General features: G+C 37.7%; 3 protein-coding genes across 5 annotated transcripts; 1 reads left to right on the forward strand and 2 right to left on the reverse strand.

Moving 5' to 3' along the window:
• Positions 1 to 46: 46 nt before the first annotated feature.
• On the reverse strand, positions 47 to 5,448 carry cpsf4 (cleavage and polyadenylation specific factor 4). 2 transcript variants are annotated; one of them, XM_079872756.1, is made up of 8 exons: positions 5,026 to 5,448; positions 4,838 to 4,888; positions 4,602 to 4,754; positions 3,090 to 3,185; positions 2,777 to 2,870; positions 2,612 to 2,684; positions 849 to 1,022; positions 47 to 743 (listed from the first exon to the last, which is right to left on the reverse strand). In XM_079872756.1, exons 1-8 carry the CDS (start codon positions 5,126 to 5,128, stop codon positions 675 to 677), a joined length of 813 nt encoding a protein of 270 aa, XP_079728882.1. In that variant the 5' UTR covers positions 5,129 to 5,448; the 3' UTR covers positions 47 to 674. The 2 variants fall into 2 exon arrangements, with proteins under 2 accessions (XP_079728882.1, XP_079728881.1); XM_079872755.1 differs by having other exon boundaries at positions 849 to 1,025.
• A 1,519-nt stretch (positions 5,449 to 6,967) lies between these two features.
• bud31 (BUD31 homolog) lies at positions 6,968 to 11,136 on the reverse strand. The gene is made up of 4 exons (XM_079872904.1): positions 10,995 to 11,136; positions 10,642 to 10,764; positions 10,389 to 10,555; positions 6,968 to 7,154 (listed from the first exon to the last, which is right to left on the reverse strand). Exons 1-4 carry the CDS (start codon positions 11,086 to 11,088, stop codon positions 7,104 to 7,106), a joined length of 435 nt encoding a protein of 144 aa, XP_079729030.1. The 5' UTR covers positions 11,089 to 11,136; the 3' UTR covers positions 6,968 to 7,103.
• Positions 11,137 to 11,388: 252 nt separating this feature from the next.
• pdap1b (pdgfa associated protein 1b) lies at positions 11,389 to 16,243 on the forward strand. Of its 2 annotated transcripts, XM_079872887.1 has the most exons (7): positions 11,389 to 11,461; positions 11,565 to 11,709; positions 11,939 to 12,030; positions 13,374 to 13,469; positions 14,427 to 14,545; positions 14,758 to 14,909; positions 15,697 to 16,243. In XM_079872887.1, exons 2-7 carry the CDS (start codon positions 11,697 to 11,699, stop codon positions 15,759 to 15,761), a joined length of 537 nt encoding a protein of 178 aa, XP_079729013.1. In that variant the 5' UTR covers positions 11,389 to 11,461; positions 11,565 to 11,696; the 3' UTR covers positions 15,762 to 16,243. The 2 variants fall into 2 exon arrangements, with proteins under 2 accessions (XP_079729013.1, XP_079729012.1); XM_079872886.1 differs by lacking the exons at positions 11,389 to 11,461; positions 11,565 to 11,709 and adding an exon at positions 11,751 to 11,807.
• The last annotated feature ends 39 nt before the right edge of the window (positions 16,244 to 16,282 follow it).

Here is a 16,282-nt window from a genome sequence, read left to right on the forward strand (position 1 = left end):
TGATTTTGAATACAAATTCAGTATGCAGTCAGTAAGGTTGCAACAGATTATTAGAGGGGGGGGGGGGATGTTCACTGAATTTTCAAAGCACAAGAATGTGGGAAAAGAGGGACAACATGATCCTCATCCAGACACAAAAGCTAAAACAGTATGAATAGTTTGTTATATGCCACTTGTCATGTTATAAGATACAGATAAAACAAGTCAAAGATAATGCTTTTATAAACTCAAGTTAACCTTTATTGTAATAAGTACAACATCCATTTTTATAGATAAAAAAGGCATGTCAATAGACTGCAAAATGATGTCTCTTCAGATCATCTTGGCTGCTAAATGACACAATGTTCTCCCTAAAGACTGTTTCATATATTTTCCAAGAATTTCAGCATTGCTTTAAAGCTTAAGCAATCAAGATGCCTGTCGCTCCAATACAAAAGACTCACATTTCAAATATGTGATTCTGTTTTCGGTTTTGTTTGAAAGAAAAACAAAAATCAGTAAAAAAAGTGGTTTTCTACCTTTTGACTGTGATGTTCTTGGCACGTGGACAGTGAGGTAGAGCCACATTTACATCACTCATCTCTAACCTTTACAGTGAAAGGGTAATGTACTAGGAATCAAATACCTCACTTTGCAAGTTATCACCACATATTGGAGATCCTTTATTCAGAAAACTACTGTCCACTCAAAAACGCCAGGTGTCCTTTTGTGCATTTGTTTGCGTAATGGCCCTTCTCGCCGCACTGGAAGAAGCAAACAGACATTGAGTGTGATTGCACATTTTGAGGGCATCAAATTAATATGGCAGACATAAAAAGTTTACGCATAAAATCAAATGGCGTTCCCACCTTGTAACATGTAACTTGGTCCAGTGGACGAGGACCGCGAGGTCCACCCATGTTGCCGTGAGAATGCATTATCCCAACAACATTTGGCATTCTCTGGTGGTGGTTGTTGTTGATATTGGGGTTGGTTAACTGGATGAGTGAATGTGACGATCTGTTTATGGGCTGCATGTTTTGCTGCTGGAGAGTAAAAATTAAGATGAAACATTAGTATCAAAGTAAGCATTAAAGAGGCCATATGATGTTGTTTGAAAAGTTCATTATTTTGTGTATTGGTTGTACTAGATACAGGGTTCTCATACCTTGGTTAACTTCAAATTTAAGGACCTTTCAAGGACCTTCCAGGTCCAATACCCTCAAATTTATGCGGATTAATGCGGGGACACATTTGTTGTGTCCAACAACAAACGTTGAGGTGCCATTGTAGTAGTTTCGTGCGTGCGTGCCGTGAACATCATGGCAACGTAATGCGTAAATGCACGTAACTAAAGTAAATTCAGCAAGCTAGTATGCATAGGCCACGAAATGTTGGCTAAATAACACATTAGAGGACCGGAGGGAATAATATGGATTTTTTTTCTAGAAAACTTTCAAGCATTCAAAAATTCAAGCACTTTCAAGGACCTGTATCTATGCATGTTTATTTTCAAAAACTTTCCAGGGCCTTGAATTTTTTTTTCCAGATTCACAAACTTTCAAGGATTTCAAGGACCGGTGGGAACCCTGTAGATAGGTACGGAGCCCCGAAAGGGAAACAGTAGTGAAAAAAGTAAGAATGAAATTGTCAATGTTTTTGCATTCCCCTGGGAAACCATGTGTTCGCACGTAAAACCTTTGTCTTCCCACAAAAACGTTGCATTTGTGTGCAAAACTTGAGTTCTTTGAAAAGTTTTGTGAGAGACTGCAATAGCATTTGAATATATTTTTTCCTCTAATTTCATATTTTTTCAATCACCATGTCTTTTAGGGGTTCCGAAGAATAGGTAAACAGGCTTTAATGTTCAAAGAACATTATTTTTCACCTAATGTATATTATTGCAGCATTTCTATTCCCAGTCTGTCTGAAAAGCACAGATTGAACTCCTTACCATAACATACCGCGACATGGCGATTACACTACAATTCACTGAAGCCTCACATGATTTCTTTGCTTATACTTTTGGGGAGGCGTTATGCTAACATTTCAAATTGTGACAGACGTTTGCGGAAGTAATGTCTGGACTTTGACTTTGCGTTTTAGACAGGTCTGGATCAGTGTTATTTTTTAGATAGAATAAGGGCCATTTACAATACACCGTTTTCAACTAAAAACCGTTTTGGCCCTTCATATACACCAAAATGGCGTTTTGGGGGCCTTAAAATGCTTTTGAAAACGGGATACAAAGTGCACGTTTTTGAAAATGAATACTGCTATTGTCTCCTTGTACACTACAAAAACATGAATTTGTGAAAACGGTGATGCCATGCGCATTATGTGTTCAGGCCAATTACTGGCCTGGCATGAGTAATACCGCGTTTTTGGACATTGTTAAAGATCCGTGTGAACGGGATAAATACTCAAAGTAAACACTTTTCCGTTTTTAGTACATTACTGTAATGCAAACATACCCTAAATCCCTTTTGTGGGAGACTATGTGCTTTGTAACTTTGCAGATTGTATACATGGGCAAACAGATACATTACACACAAAAGGAAGAGGAGAAGATTACAAATCATCATATGACCCCTTTAAGAGTACTTTTAAAAAAAATAATAAGAAAAAAAACCTTTTGCTGAGACTGTGCTTGTTGAGGTAATGGTGGTTGTTCAGCCGCACCCATTGGGAGTTCAAATCTTGGGCTAGGAATTACAAAAAAAATTATAATTTGGTTATAATTGAAGCAGAAATGTTTCTTTAAATCACATTCACAATTGCAATGACAGATACTCACTGCATAAATTTGCACGACTTGCCCTCTGGGCAGAAGCCAACAAGGTAATTTACACAAATGACTCTTCTTGTGTGTCTGTGTCTGCAATCCGGACCTTAAGGGGGGGTGGGAGAAATGGACATTTAATATTTTTCGTTACAGCAATTCATTTTGAAATATATGTAATGTAACTTTCATTTAAATATAAATATTAACTTAAAACATTCATTTGAAACATCCTAGCTTGATTTAATACAATTTTTATACAACTTTTTTAAATGTAATAATATATATAAATGTAAAAATGCATATATCCGAAAATAAAAAGACTTACCATGCTTACAAAAACCCCTATCATACCATGGGCAATCTTTAATCTTAGATTCTGGGTCAATGTGCAAGAATGGACACTCTTTGTTACTGCACTCCCCTGCACAAAGAAGTTATTAACATTTATTACACAGACAGACGGAAAGACGGATAGATAGATAGATAGACAGATGTAGATAGATAGATAGATAGACAGATGTAGATAGATAGATAGATAGATAGACAGATGTAGATAGATAGATAGATAGATAGATAGATAGATAGATAGATAGATAGATAGATAGACAGATGATAGATAGATAGATAGATAGATAGATAGATAGATAGATAGATAGATAGATAGACAGACAGACAGATGATAGATAGATAGATAGATAGATAGATAGATAGATAGATAGATAGACAGATGATAGATAGATAGATAGATAGATAGATAGATAGATAGATAGATAGATAGATAGACAGATGATAGATAGATAGATAAATAGATACATACATAGACAGATGATAGATAGATAGATAGATAGATAGATAGATACATAGACAGATGATAGATAGATAGATAGATAGATACACAGATGATAGATAGATAGATAGATACACAGATGATAAGATAGATAGATAGATAGATAGATAGATATAGATAGACAGACAGATGATAGATAGATAGATAGATAGATAGATAGACAGACAGATGATAGATAGATGATAGATAGATAGATAGATAGATAGATAGACATATGATAGATAGATAGATAGATAGATAGATAGATAGACAGACAGATGATAGATAGATAGATAGATAGATAGATAGACAGACAGATGATAGATAGATAGATAGATAGATAGATAGATAGATAGATAGACAGACAGATGATAGATAGATAGACAGATAGATAGACAGACAGACAGATGATAGATAGATAGATAGATAGATAGATAGATAGATAGATAGATAGATAGATAGATGATAGATAGATACATAGACAGATAGATAGATACATAGACAGATGATAGATAGATACATAGATAGATAGATAGATAGATAGATAGATACATAGACAGATGATTGATAGATAGATAGATAGATAGACAGATGATAGATAGATAGATAGATAGATACACAGATGATAAGATAGATAGATAGATAGATAGATAGATAGACAGACAGACAGATGATAGATAGACAGATGATAAGATAGATAGATAGATAGATAGACAGACAGATGATAGATAGATAGATACACAGATACATAGACAGATGATAGATAGATAGATAGATAGATAGACAGACAGATAGATAGACAGATGATAGATAGATAAATAGATAGATAGATAGATAGATAGACAGATGATAGATAGATAGATAGATAGACAGATGATAGATAGATAGATAGATAGATAGATAGATAGATAGATAGATAGATAGATAGATAGACAGATGATAGATAGATAGATAGATAGATACATAGACAGATAGATAGATAGATAGATAGATAGATAATAAAATACTAACCGAATTTAGAGTAGAAATAACATTCAGGCATCTTTGTCATGTCATACTCGTGTAAAAATTCACATTGGTCTCCTTTCTTGCATAAACCTCTAAGCCAGTGCTTGCACACCACAGTCTTTTCTCCACTGATGTGTCTGAAGGGGCACATTCCACCTGTCAGAAGAGAGTAAAGTCAGATCCAATCAGTGAGTCTGATGTACACGTTAAAACCTTAAACAAGCGTGTGGAATACATGCCTTTCATACAGGCAGCTCTCATGAAGAACTCGCACACAGCAGCGCCAGATTCTGAAGAATAACAAGAACATATTTGTTATTAAAGGTCTCCTGTTCTAAGCAATATTTATCAAGCAGTTCGTCTTATATGTTACAAATAATAAATCAGAAAACGAAACAAATATTCATCAGTGCTCCAGTTAACTTACTGTCCATTCCTGGAAACGGCAATGGTTGAGCGCCCAATTGTTGTTCTACAGCCAGTTCTAGATCAAACTTGAGGTGATCGGCACTAGCGATTAATTCCTGCATTTTGATATTATATTCTGTATGCTCTTTTTAACAGCAGCTGAAACTCTTTTCGTTATAACACTTTATCGGAAAACTATAAGAAGACTTGATGGCTAACAACTTATCAGTGTGCCTTTGATCGGGTTTAATACAAGACGTAAAAAGAGAGAATAGCGAAAAAGTATGCAGATGTATTAATTGAGTAAACGATTTTTAATGTAGCGCATGAGTGGGTCGGTAAAAGAGATAAACATTGTAAATAAACAGTTGATTTTAGAACCGTCTGCTTCCACAGCGCTGCTCACGAGTGACCCCTGACCCACGAACTCCAGGCCGTATAATCAATTACAACAGCGTCGAGGTTTCTGGGAATTACTTTTTTTTTTAATGTATTTCCTAAAATGAGTAATTTCGCCTTATTAATATCAAAAAAGGTGTGCTAATTATCTACTGGTGATTTGTCGTTAGATGGCGATTTGGGCGACATAAAGAATATACGAAACGCTGATCTTGATCAGTGTGTTGGTTGTTGATTAAAAGGTCTGTTGCAGCCACTAGCGCCATGCAGTGCCAACCGATTGTATTACAAAACAGTGCTGACAGTGGTGCGGCTGGACAAATTGTACTGGGATTTCAAATTTGAATGTGTGAATCTGAGTTTTAGTCATACATTTATGTATTTCTCCATTTAATATTTTAGTTAAGAAAATGTAGAACATAGCTGAGGAGCCGGAGGAGGAATTGTATTTCAGCTTGGCATGTCCATTTTCATTTGAGTATTTTGAACAGATAAGGATAAGAATTAAGTCACATCCACTTCTAAAAATGTAGCTGTTCATTTTTTTAAGATAAAAGGAATAACACCCATTCACTCATTAATAAATTATTCTTAAGCTGCAAGGAACTGAGGTAAAAACTGAATTTGTATCATCAGTAAACATTTTTCAATAATATTAGGGACAATTTAATTGGCATTCTGCAGGTGTTAGCTGAGTGAGTAGGCAGTTCCAGTTCCAAAAAAAAAAAAGTACTTGTAATAAGATTATATTGTTTTAAAATACTCATAATCACAGTACAGTCATTTTTTTAATGATTACATGTTATTCTCACAACGGCAGTAAATTATTCACAATTAACTCTCCCTTCTACTTCTTTTTTATCTTTTAAATGTTCCTTTTTAAAAATAAATGTCTATAACTTATATATTCAGAATGTCTTCCAGGTTTGTGGAAGTCCACACACAGACCAGCCACTAGTCAAGTGCCTAACACTGAGAACCGAGACCCACACAGCATGCGATTTACTGACATCATTTCACTTTTAAGTTTTCTCAACATTGCATATCTAATCAGCTCCTAACAAACGCATCCATTCTTTTAATTATCACGCAGTCAGTCATTTAACCATGTATGTCTTTGGAAGGCTTTTGTCTTTCAAACACATTGAAATGTACAGATTCAGATCTTATCCCCAACTATTATTTTTGTCAGCTGAACTTATTTGACCTATTTACTTGAAGTATTAAGGTCAATAAGGTTAGGTCAATAATAGGATTAAGTCAATAATAATACAAAATAAAATGAAGTTCATGGCTCTCTGATGTCGGTTAATGATCACATGACATGCAGGCAAACAAATAAAATATGTATTTATTATTATATTTTGATTGTTTTTATTTTAAATGTATGATTTAATTACTTAATAGCTTTTCATTAAACTCAACCCCCTCCCCCCCATCCCATCCCATCCCATCCCATCCCATCCCATCCCATTCCATCCCCCAGTCTGGGAAACCCTGAAATGTAATATAATATTTAATATATATGATTGATAATCAAAGTATGAGACTGAACACTGATCCAGAATGATTAAGATACAGCAGTTTAATAATAAAAAAAAATTCAAAACATACATAAACAACAATCATTATTTCAATAACACCATTAAATGTATTAAAAATACAAATCAAAGGTCAGTAAGCCGTTTCCCCTTTGCCTCATCCAGAACATCCTCTACATCCACAGTGAGTGCACTCAATGATACGACCCTAAGACAACAAAGAGCAAATTAGGGACAATGAAAGAAATGTAAAACATCTTGGCATACATAGTTACTAACAGGAGCAGTGTTTGGTGAAGGAAAATGCAATCACTAGAACATCTAGACACAGAAACAGCTTCTTCTCACAGGCCATTTCCCTCTTAAACAGTTAAAGGGATAGTTCACCCAAAAATGAAAATTCTGTCAGAAATTACTCACCCTCATGTTGTTCCAACTCTGTAAGACTTTCGTTCATCAACTCTGTAAGACTTTCGTTCATCTTCGGAACACAAATTAAGATATTTTTGATGAAATCTGAGAGCTGGCTCACTCCTCCATAGGCTTCTAGGTAATTGTATTCTGCCAGCCCAAAAAAGTTAGTAAAGACATCGTTAAAATAGTCCAAGTGACTCCAGTGGCTCAACCTTAAGTTTATCAAACGACGAGAATACTTTGTGCGCAAAAAACAACAACAACAACTACTTTATACAACTATTCATTTTCTTCTGTGTGGGCCTCTGACGAGAGTTCACGAGAGCGCCACGACGCATGCGCGAGAACTGAGATGATGACGCTCACGATCATTTTATGGGAAAGTGTAAAAGGTGAGCAATTAATTTTGCGGCATTGGTAAGGCACTTTTACGTTTTCTTGTTGGTTTCGAGATGGTCCTCACAGCAGAACACGAAATCCAGGGGGAGGAGTTGGATCAGATCCAACTCCTCCCACCTTACATATACCTAAACCTACCGATCTCCACCCCCTGATACCTAAACCTACCGATCTCCACCCCCTGATCCCTAAACCTACCCATCTCCACCCCGATCCCTAAACCTACCGATCTCCACCCCCTGATCCCTAAACCTACCGATCTCCACCCCCTGATCCCTAAACCCATCCCTAAACCTACCGATCTCCACCCCCTGATCCCTAAACCCATCCCTAAACCTACCGATCTCCACCCCCTGATCCCTAAACCCATCCCTAAACCTACCGATCTCCACCCCCTGATCCCTAAACCCATCCCTAAACCTACCCATCTCCACCCCCTGATCCCTAAACCCATCCCTAAACCTACCCATCTCCACCCCCTGATCCCTAAACCCATCCCTAAACCTACCCATCTCCACCCCCTGATCCCTAAACCCATCCCTAAACCTACCGATCTCCACCCCCTGATCCCTAAACCCATCCCTAAACCTACCCATCTCCACCCCCTGATCCCTAAACCCATCCCTAAACCTACCGATCTCCACCCCCTGATCCCTAAACCCATCCCTAAACCTACCCATCTCCACCCCCTGATCCCTAAACCCATCCCTAAACCTACCCATCTCCACCCCCTGATCCCTAAACCCATCCCTAAACCTACCCATCTCCACCCCCTGATCCCTAAACCCATCCCTAAACCTACCCATCTCCACCCCCTGATCCCTAAACCCATCCCTAAACCTACCGATCTCCACCCCCTGATCCCTAAACCCATCCCTAAACCTACCCATCTCCACCCCCTGATCCCTAAACCCATCCCTAAACCTACCGATCTCCACCCCCTGATCCCTAAACCCATCCCTAAACCTACCCATCTCCACCCCCTGATCCCTAAACCCATCCCTAAACCTACCCATCTCCACCCCCTGATCCCTAAACCCATCCCTAAACCTACCGATATCCACCCCCTGATCCCTAAACCCATCCCTAAACCTACCGATCTCCACCCCCTGATCCCTAAACCCATCCCTAAACCTACCCATCTCCACCCCCTGATCCCTAAACCCATCCCTAAACCTACCGATCTCCACCCCCTGATCCCTAAATCCATCCCTAAACCTACCCATCTCCACCCCCTGATCCCTAAACCCATCCCTAAACCTACCCATCTCCACCCCCTGATCCCTAAACCCATCCCTAAACCTACCCATCTCCACCCCCTGATCCCTAAACCCATCCCTAAACCTACCCATCTCCACCCCCTGATCCCTAAACCCATCCCTAAACCTACCCATCTCCACCCCCTGATCCCTAAACCCATCCCTAAACCTACCCATCTCCACCCCCTGATCCCTAAACCCATCCCTAAACCTACCCATCTCCACCCCCTGATCCCTAAACCCATCCCTAAACCTACCCATCTCCACCCCCTGATCCCTTAACCCATCCCTAAACCTACCCATCTCCACCCCCTGATCCCTAAACCCATCCCTAAACCTACCCATCTCCACCCCCTGATCCCTTAACCTATCCATCCCTTAGATCTGGATCCAACTCCGCCCCCTGGATCTCGTGTACTGCAGGGAGATGCTACTGTTGGTTTCTCACGATTCGGACATCCAGGAAATGCACACTTTAGAACCATTTTAAACACTACATCGAGACCCATCGGTGTCATCATCTCAGTTCTCGCGCATGCGTCGTGGCGCTCTCGTGAACTCTCGTCAGAGGCCCACACAGAAGAAAATGAATAGTTGTATAAAGTAATTATTTTTGTTTGTTTTTTGCACACAAAAAGTATTCTCGTCGCTTGATAAACTTAAGGTTGAGCCACTGTAGTCACTTGGACTATTTTAACGATTTTTTTACTAACCTTTCTGGGCCGGCAGAATGAAATTACCTAGAAGCCTATGAAGAAGTGATCCAGCTCTCAGATTTCATCAAAAATATCTTAATTTGTGTTCCGAAGATGAACGAAAGTCTTACGGGGTTGGAACAACATGAGGGTGAGTAATTTCTGACAGAATTTTCATTTTTGGGTGAACTAACCCTTTAAATGCCTCCCAAGGCACCTGCCTGTAAGTGCAATACTCCAACTGTTTGTGCAATATTTTTGTAAATTAAGTCATATTTATTCATATTATTATTCACAATACTGTGAATGCTTATTGTGACTAAACATATCTGTGTCTTTATACATTTATTTTTATATTTTATTCTTAATTTTTATCATGTCTCGTTATATTTATATGCGTGTACTGGAAGCTTCAATACCAAGGTAAATTCCTTGTGTGTGTGTGTAAACCAGGGTTTCTCAAACTCGGTCCTGGAGGGCCACTGTCCTGCACAGTTTAGCTCCAACCCTGATCAAACACACCTAGCTGTGAGTTTCTAGTGATCCTGAAGACATTGATTAGCTTGCTCAGGTGTGTTTGATCAGGGTTGGAGCTAAACTGTGCAGGACAGTGGCCCTCCAGGACCGAGTTTGAGAAACCCTGGTGTAAACAAAGAAGCTCTTTCTGAGTCTTACCACTTCAAGCTTGCCCTTGGGAACTCTGCATATGCAATTTGTTCCAAAGTTAGTGTCGCGCGTCTGAATGCACCGCAGACAACACAGGTTTTCATAACCCTGTTTCTTCCATTTGGCAATCAAGTTTTTGTCTGCATAGCCCTCTTTGATGCAGTAGTCATAAAGCTCTGGGAATTAAATAGAAATGAAAAGTTAACAACGTACAGATCTCGAAATAAAACAAACACTACAAAGCTGAATCGAACTACTATACCTCGACTGATGGCCTTTCTCTTGTAGAAAAGGTCGAAAATGTAACGGCTGCGTTGGTGATGAAGTCGGAAGATTGGCCAAAGAGACTCAACTTTTCGTTTGCCCTCATGTGGCTCGGTTTCAGCTGTGAATGTAAAGCATCTGTTAGGAACACCGTGGCAGACGTGCAAACGTGATATTATCTAGCCAATTGCACAATAAAAAAAGTGACTTCTTATTTTTTTTTTAAATGTTTTATCAACGACATACATAAATATTAATGTTTTATTACACCAACGTTCCTTCTGATCATTAAACAAATAAACAATCGACTTGTTAGCATTCTGGCTATAGATTGTAGCTTGCTGAACGAACCTTCGCGCATTTTCTGGTCCAGTTCGTCAAGAGTTGGCTCTATGAGCTCCCAACCATCTGGAGGGGGTTTCCTACTCCTTTTCACCTTAGGCATTGTAATATACGATCGTCTCAGTTATTTAGCAACAACGAGCTGATGCATTAGGAACTTTACCGATTTCTGTCGCCAGGCTGATGACGTCACTCGTTTAGGTCCTTATAGAATGACTTGTTACACGAAAGTTACGTCAACGTCTTTGTTCTTACACATATAATACGAACTATAATTATTATCAGGCTTATTTCATTGCTCAAATGGGTTGCATTGAAATCCCGACTCATACACATGTCAGCATTGGCTTTATTATGGAGAAGCTGTGGTGTTATTCTCTCTTCCAGTATGTTGCGTCAGGCTATAGGTGCCTGAGTGTGTGCCTGAGTGTAAATATAGAAATATGGACCCGCTGGCTATATGATCATCGATGACTGTACTTACTTAATCGTGGAATTGTGTATTTGTTTTATTTACTGTATCTCCCCCAAGCCAATCACAACCACTTACAATTATTTACTGCAATTTTGTGCCTACAGAATTGGATACGCGAGAGTGTGGTGAAGTGAGGCAACCAGCTATCATAACTGTACCAAGCTTTTGTTGGGACTGGGAGTGTGTTTGAGTGGATTTTTTATTTAAAAAATAACAAGTTAAGTTTAATCTTCATCATGCCTAAAGGAGGTAAGAGATCATTTAGTTTTAGATCACTGACTGAGCGCGTCATGAGCTGGTGCTGCTCATATAGTCTGCTTTTATGATTGACATTATATACAGTCTCGGTATTCTGTACTTTTAAAATAAGTATTCTGCTTTATCTGAATATTTTTAATTGAGAGCAATACTTTTAGAAAGTGATGTACACTTTCAATACTTTTAGAAAGTGATTTTTTGTTGTTGTTGCTTATTTTAGGGAAAAAAGGGGGCCATAAAGGTCGCATGAGAACCTACACAAGTCCTGAAGAAATAGATGCTCAAATGAAAGAAGAAAAAGAACGAAAAAAGGTAAGTTGTATTGCAGCTTCAGACAGAAATACAAACAAATATGGGCAAGAATGAGCTTTTAAAGTAAGCATTAAGGTTTAAGTAATAGTCTTAAAGGGATAGTTCACCCAAAAATGTAACTTCTGTCATTAACTACTCACCCTCATGTCGTTTCTAAACCTGTAAGACTTTCGTTTATCTTCGGAACACAAATTAAGATCTTTTTGATGAAATCTGTCCCTCCATTGACAATTATGCAACTACCACTTTCAAGCCCCATAAAGTAAATACATCATAAAAGTAATCCACGTGTCTCCAGTGGGATAACCTCAGTTTTATGAAGCGATGTGAGTGCTTTGTTCTTGCCAAAAAACAGAACTGACATGAGGGTGAGTAATTAATGAAAGAATTAAATATTTTCAGTGGACTAACCCTTTAATACGATCAAACACAGCAGCTCCCTCTGCTGGAACAGTTCTGAGTAGTTTCTCTAAGAAGGGAACGTTTTTAAAGGAGAACTCCGGTCAATTTTAACATTGAGCTCTTTTTTTTGTACATTTGGAGTGCTGTCAATACAGAGAACAACGACAAAAATCGGTGTTGCCTACATCGTGTTATCCTCTTTTTAAAATTTGCACCCTGTTGACTTCAATGGGGCAAGTTTTAAACCTGCTTTTAGCCTCTTATCATCCTTGATGTGTCATTACAAGTGCCCAGCCATGTGAGTGATTCCTTCAGAGTGAACACGGTGAATCTGACTGTAGTAGATGTGAAAGATATGAATAAAAGTGATGTTAATTCAGCCAGCGCACATACCTGTATTTACATCCTGTTTTCAGTTGAAGTCCACAGTATTCGATTGTCGAGTTCACGCGCATAGGTTTAGTACCTATGATCATGCGCCCGAACTCGACAATCGAATACTGTGGACTTCAGCCGAAAAATGAGCTCAATGTTAAAATTGACCGGAGTTCTCCTTTAAACAGCTGTCTAAAGTCGGCATGAAATAAAAATGAACCCCATTAATTCACTAAGTGTGTCTTAATGATCTTATTGTGAAGGATTCATCCATGCAGTGTTGTTTTGACCTTGTCATTTTTATTCAAAAATGTCATAAAACTTTCAGTGCAATGACAGACTTCTCTCTGGTGACATACGCCAGACTTCTCCAATCATTAGTCTGTATAAACTCCACTCCTTTCTCACAATTTAAAATAACAGTAGTTAAGAAAAATACAAAAGGTTATTGATTCTAAGAGCTCCACTCTCTACTGCCACTTTCAGATTCAGTGGCCATCTGCAAGTCAAATTACCTAAACAAATTAAGTATTGTATGGTGGTAATGGTCTATTTTAACACTTTAGAATGAAGAAGAAGAAGGTGCAGCAGTGAACGACAACCAGACTGAGGACAAACTGACAGCTTCAGGCTCAGAGGACAGTGATGATGAGGGGTCTCAGGTAAATTTGATCTCAGAATTGGTGCTTCCCTGTTCCTCCAGAGCTGTCCATCTACTTTTAGATACTTCTGCAGATTCATTCATCAGAGACTACTGTGACAGGACGTGGATATTCAGCCAGTTCTGGTCCCAAACATCAGGCACACTGTTAAGGACCGCTCACACCAAGAACAATTACTATAACGATAACTATATTAGCATCCACACTAATGTATGTTCTAACGTTCTGTTTATTGTAAGCGTGTGCTGCAGATTTGTCATCTGCCGCTTTAAATGCTCAAGCTTGTTAAAGTCTGTGGATTCTGATTGGCTGTCAATGTTTCTTTCATTCATCAGCTGAAAAACATAGTTCTAAAAAGTGATTCCAACAATATTGTTACTCTGTGTCGTTGTTGAATAGGATTGCCCCTATTCTCATAGAGCTATAATGATTATTAAAATGTCATAATTATCGTTATAGTTATCGTCCCTGTTTTGAATGGACCTTAATGTTGAATCTCACTGGGTGGAGCAGAGCATTGCTCTTTAATTAGTCACTCAAACACTGTGTTTAGAATGTAGGAATTATGTGGAATGTCAGTCACAGTCATCTGATGGATGAAGGTTGGTTGGCGATACTTAAAATATTTTGAATTAGCTTTTATTTTTATATTTTAGTTGAAGTTTTATTTTTTGTTATGTTTCTAGTTAGCTTTAATTGATTTTTATTTCAGTTTTAGTATTAGTAATTTATTACTTCAACACAAACCTATTTTATTTCAGTTAGTTGCAAAGCCAACATTTCTAATATACATTTAGTTTTTTTAAGTTAATGTCTTTTTTTATCTAATATTCTTATTTTATTTTTCTTTCAGCCTTATTTTCTTTTTAAAATATTTATATATTTGAATTAACTAAATCATTTAAATAGTTTTAGTTTCAGTTAACAATAACAACACTGTCTCCATTTTTGTCACAGAAAAGGAAGGGTATTGAGGGATTGATAGAGATTGAAAATCCTAATCGAGTTGCCCAAAAAACAAAGAAAGTCACAGAGATAGAACTTGAGGGTCCTAAACAGCTTTCCAGAAGAGAAAGGTAAGAGACAACGTCTTTATCTCCAACTACTTGTTACCCTCTCATTATTTGTCATCATTTTATTTGTATAATTTTTTATGTCATTGCTGCTCACATTATACTAAATGTTTGATATACTTTAATATGCTTTTATACATAGTCTTCTAGATACGTACATCTGTTCCCTTTCAGCTATTTCAATATATATATATTATTTTTCTTCCATATTTCAGAGAAGAGATTGAAAAGCAAAAGGCCAAGGAGAGGTATATGAAAATGCATTTAGCAGGAAAGACAGATCAAGCTAAAGCCGACCTCGCTCGACTTGCCATTATTAGAAAACAACGTGAGGAGGCCGCACGGAAAAAAGAAGAGGAACGTAAAGGTAAATCTTCAGTACAAGGCAATGTTGTAGAACCACTTGTGAAAGGCCACGTTTACACGGCAGGTCTTGATGCCCAATTCCAATTTGTTGACTATATACGATTTTTTTGACGACCTGAGCGCAGTTGTTTACATTTTTTTATCTGGATCAGAATAAACTTGATTTATAAATCCCATGTTTTGCTATCCAGGATCAGGTATTCCGTCTTCTTTTGTATCGTAAAAAAAAGAATGAAGTAAAATAGGATTGGATCACTCTGATTCAGATTTTTACCAAATCTGGATTACATGGGGTTACATTTCACAGTGTAAAAGACTGCTAGATATGTAAAGAGCAACAGGTAGAAGAGTCAGTGTGGGTCACTTTAAGTGTTTTTATATAAAGAGAAAGAAAACAACATAAACAAACAAACATCCCCTTCCATTTTCAACTAAAGCGACATGGAGATGTAAAGAAAAATATGAAATGGGAGAACAATTATATATTTTATATACATTTAGTTTTGCTTTCCACCAAGACAGTTTGCATTCTTTCTCAAAGAACTCAAAAGTTTTGAGAGTGAATGCAAAGTTTCTTGGGGGAACGCAAAACATTTGTGAAAGAACACAAAAGCATTAAAATTCATTTATCCTCCCACCTCATATGTTTCCTCCCATTACCATGTCCCTTTAGAGTTTCCGTAGCCCCTCATGTGACCCACAACAAAAACAAACAAATATACATACAGTAAGGGATGCAGTTGTTAGATGAACCAGTCAAATGAATGTTTTCTTCTTTGTCATTGTAGAAAAAGACGCAACAGCGGCGGCAGCAGCAGCGGCTAAAGGACTACATACATTGTCACTCAAGTAATCCACATATTGGATTCTTAGAGGTTTTAATGCATTTGTGGACAGTATACAAATATATTGACAATGTTATTTTTGAAGACAACGCAAAAGATAATGTGGTATGCTATGTAAGATGATATAACACAATGTTCCATTGAAAAGGAATATTTCAGAGTATATTAACCCAGAAAGCAGGCATTTTATTGTCCAAATAAAATGCCTTTGTGAAAGCTCTGGTGCTTTCACTAAAGTGACTAAATCTTAATGCTTGCTTTCACTCAGTGATATTAGCATAGACATATTTATTAATATATTAACATATTGCCACATGTAACTGAGTGGACTTTGCCATCTCAGTTGAAAGGATTACTGTAAGAATAAAGACATCTGTCCTCAGTTGTAAAGGACCTGGTGTAATTTAGAAGGATGTTCTGATGGTATTCCCTTCGAATAATGTAAAGAAAAACATACCAATAAAATGTCAGAACTTTTTATTACATCGTGAATTGTTTTGTGAATCTTAATAGTATTCTTGAATCCCTT

Source organism: Squalius cephalus, assembly GCF_949319135.1.
Source record: "Squalius cephalus genome assembly, chromosome: 1".
Lineage (NCBI taxonomy): Eukaryota > Metazoa > Chordata > Actinopteri > Cypriniformes > Leuciscidae > Squalius > Squalius cephalus.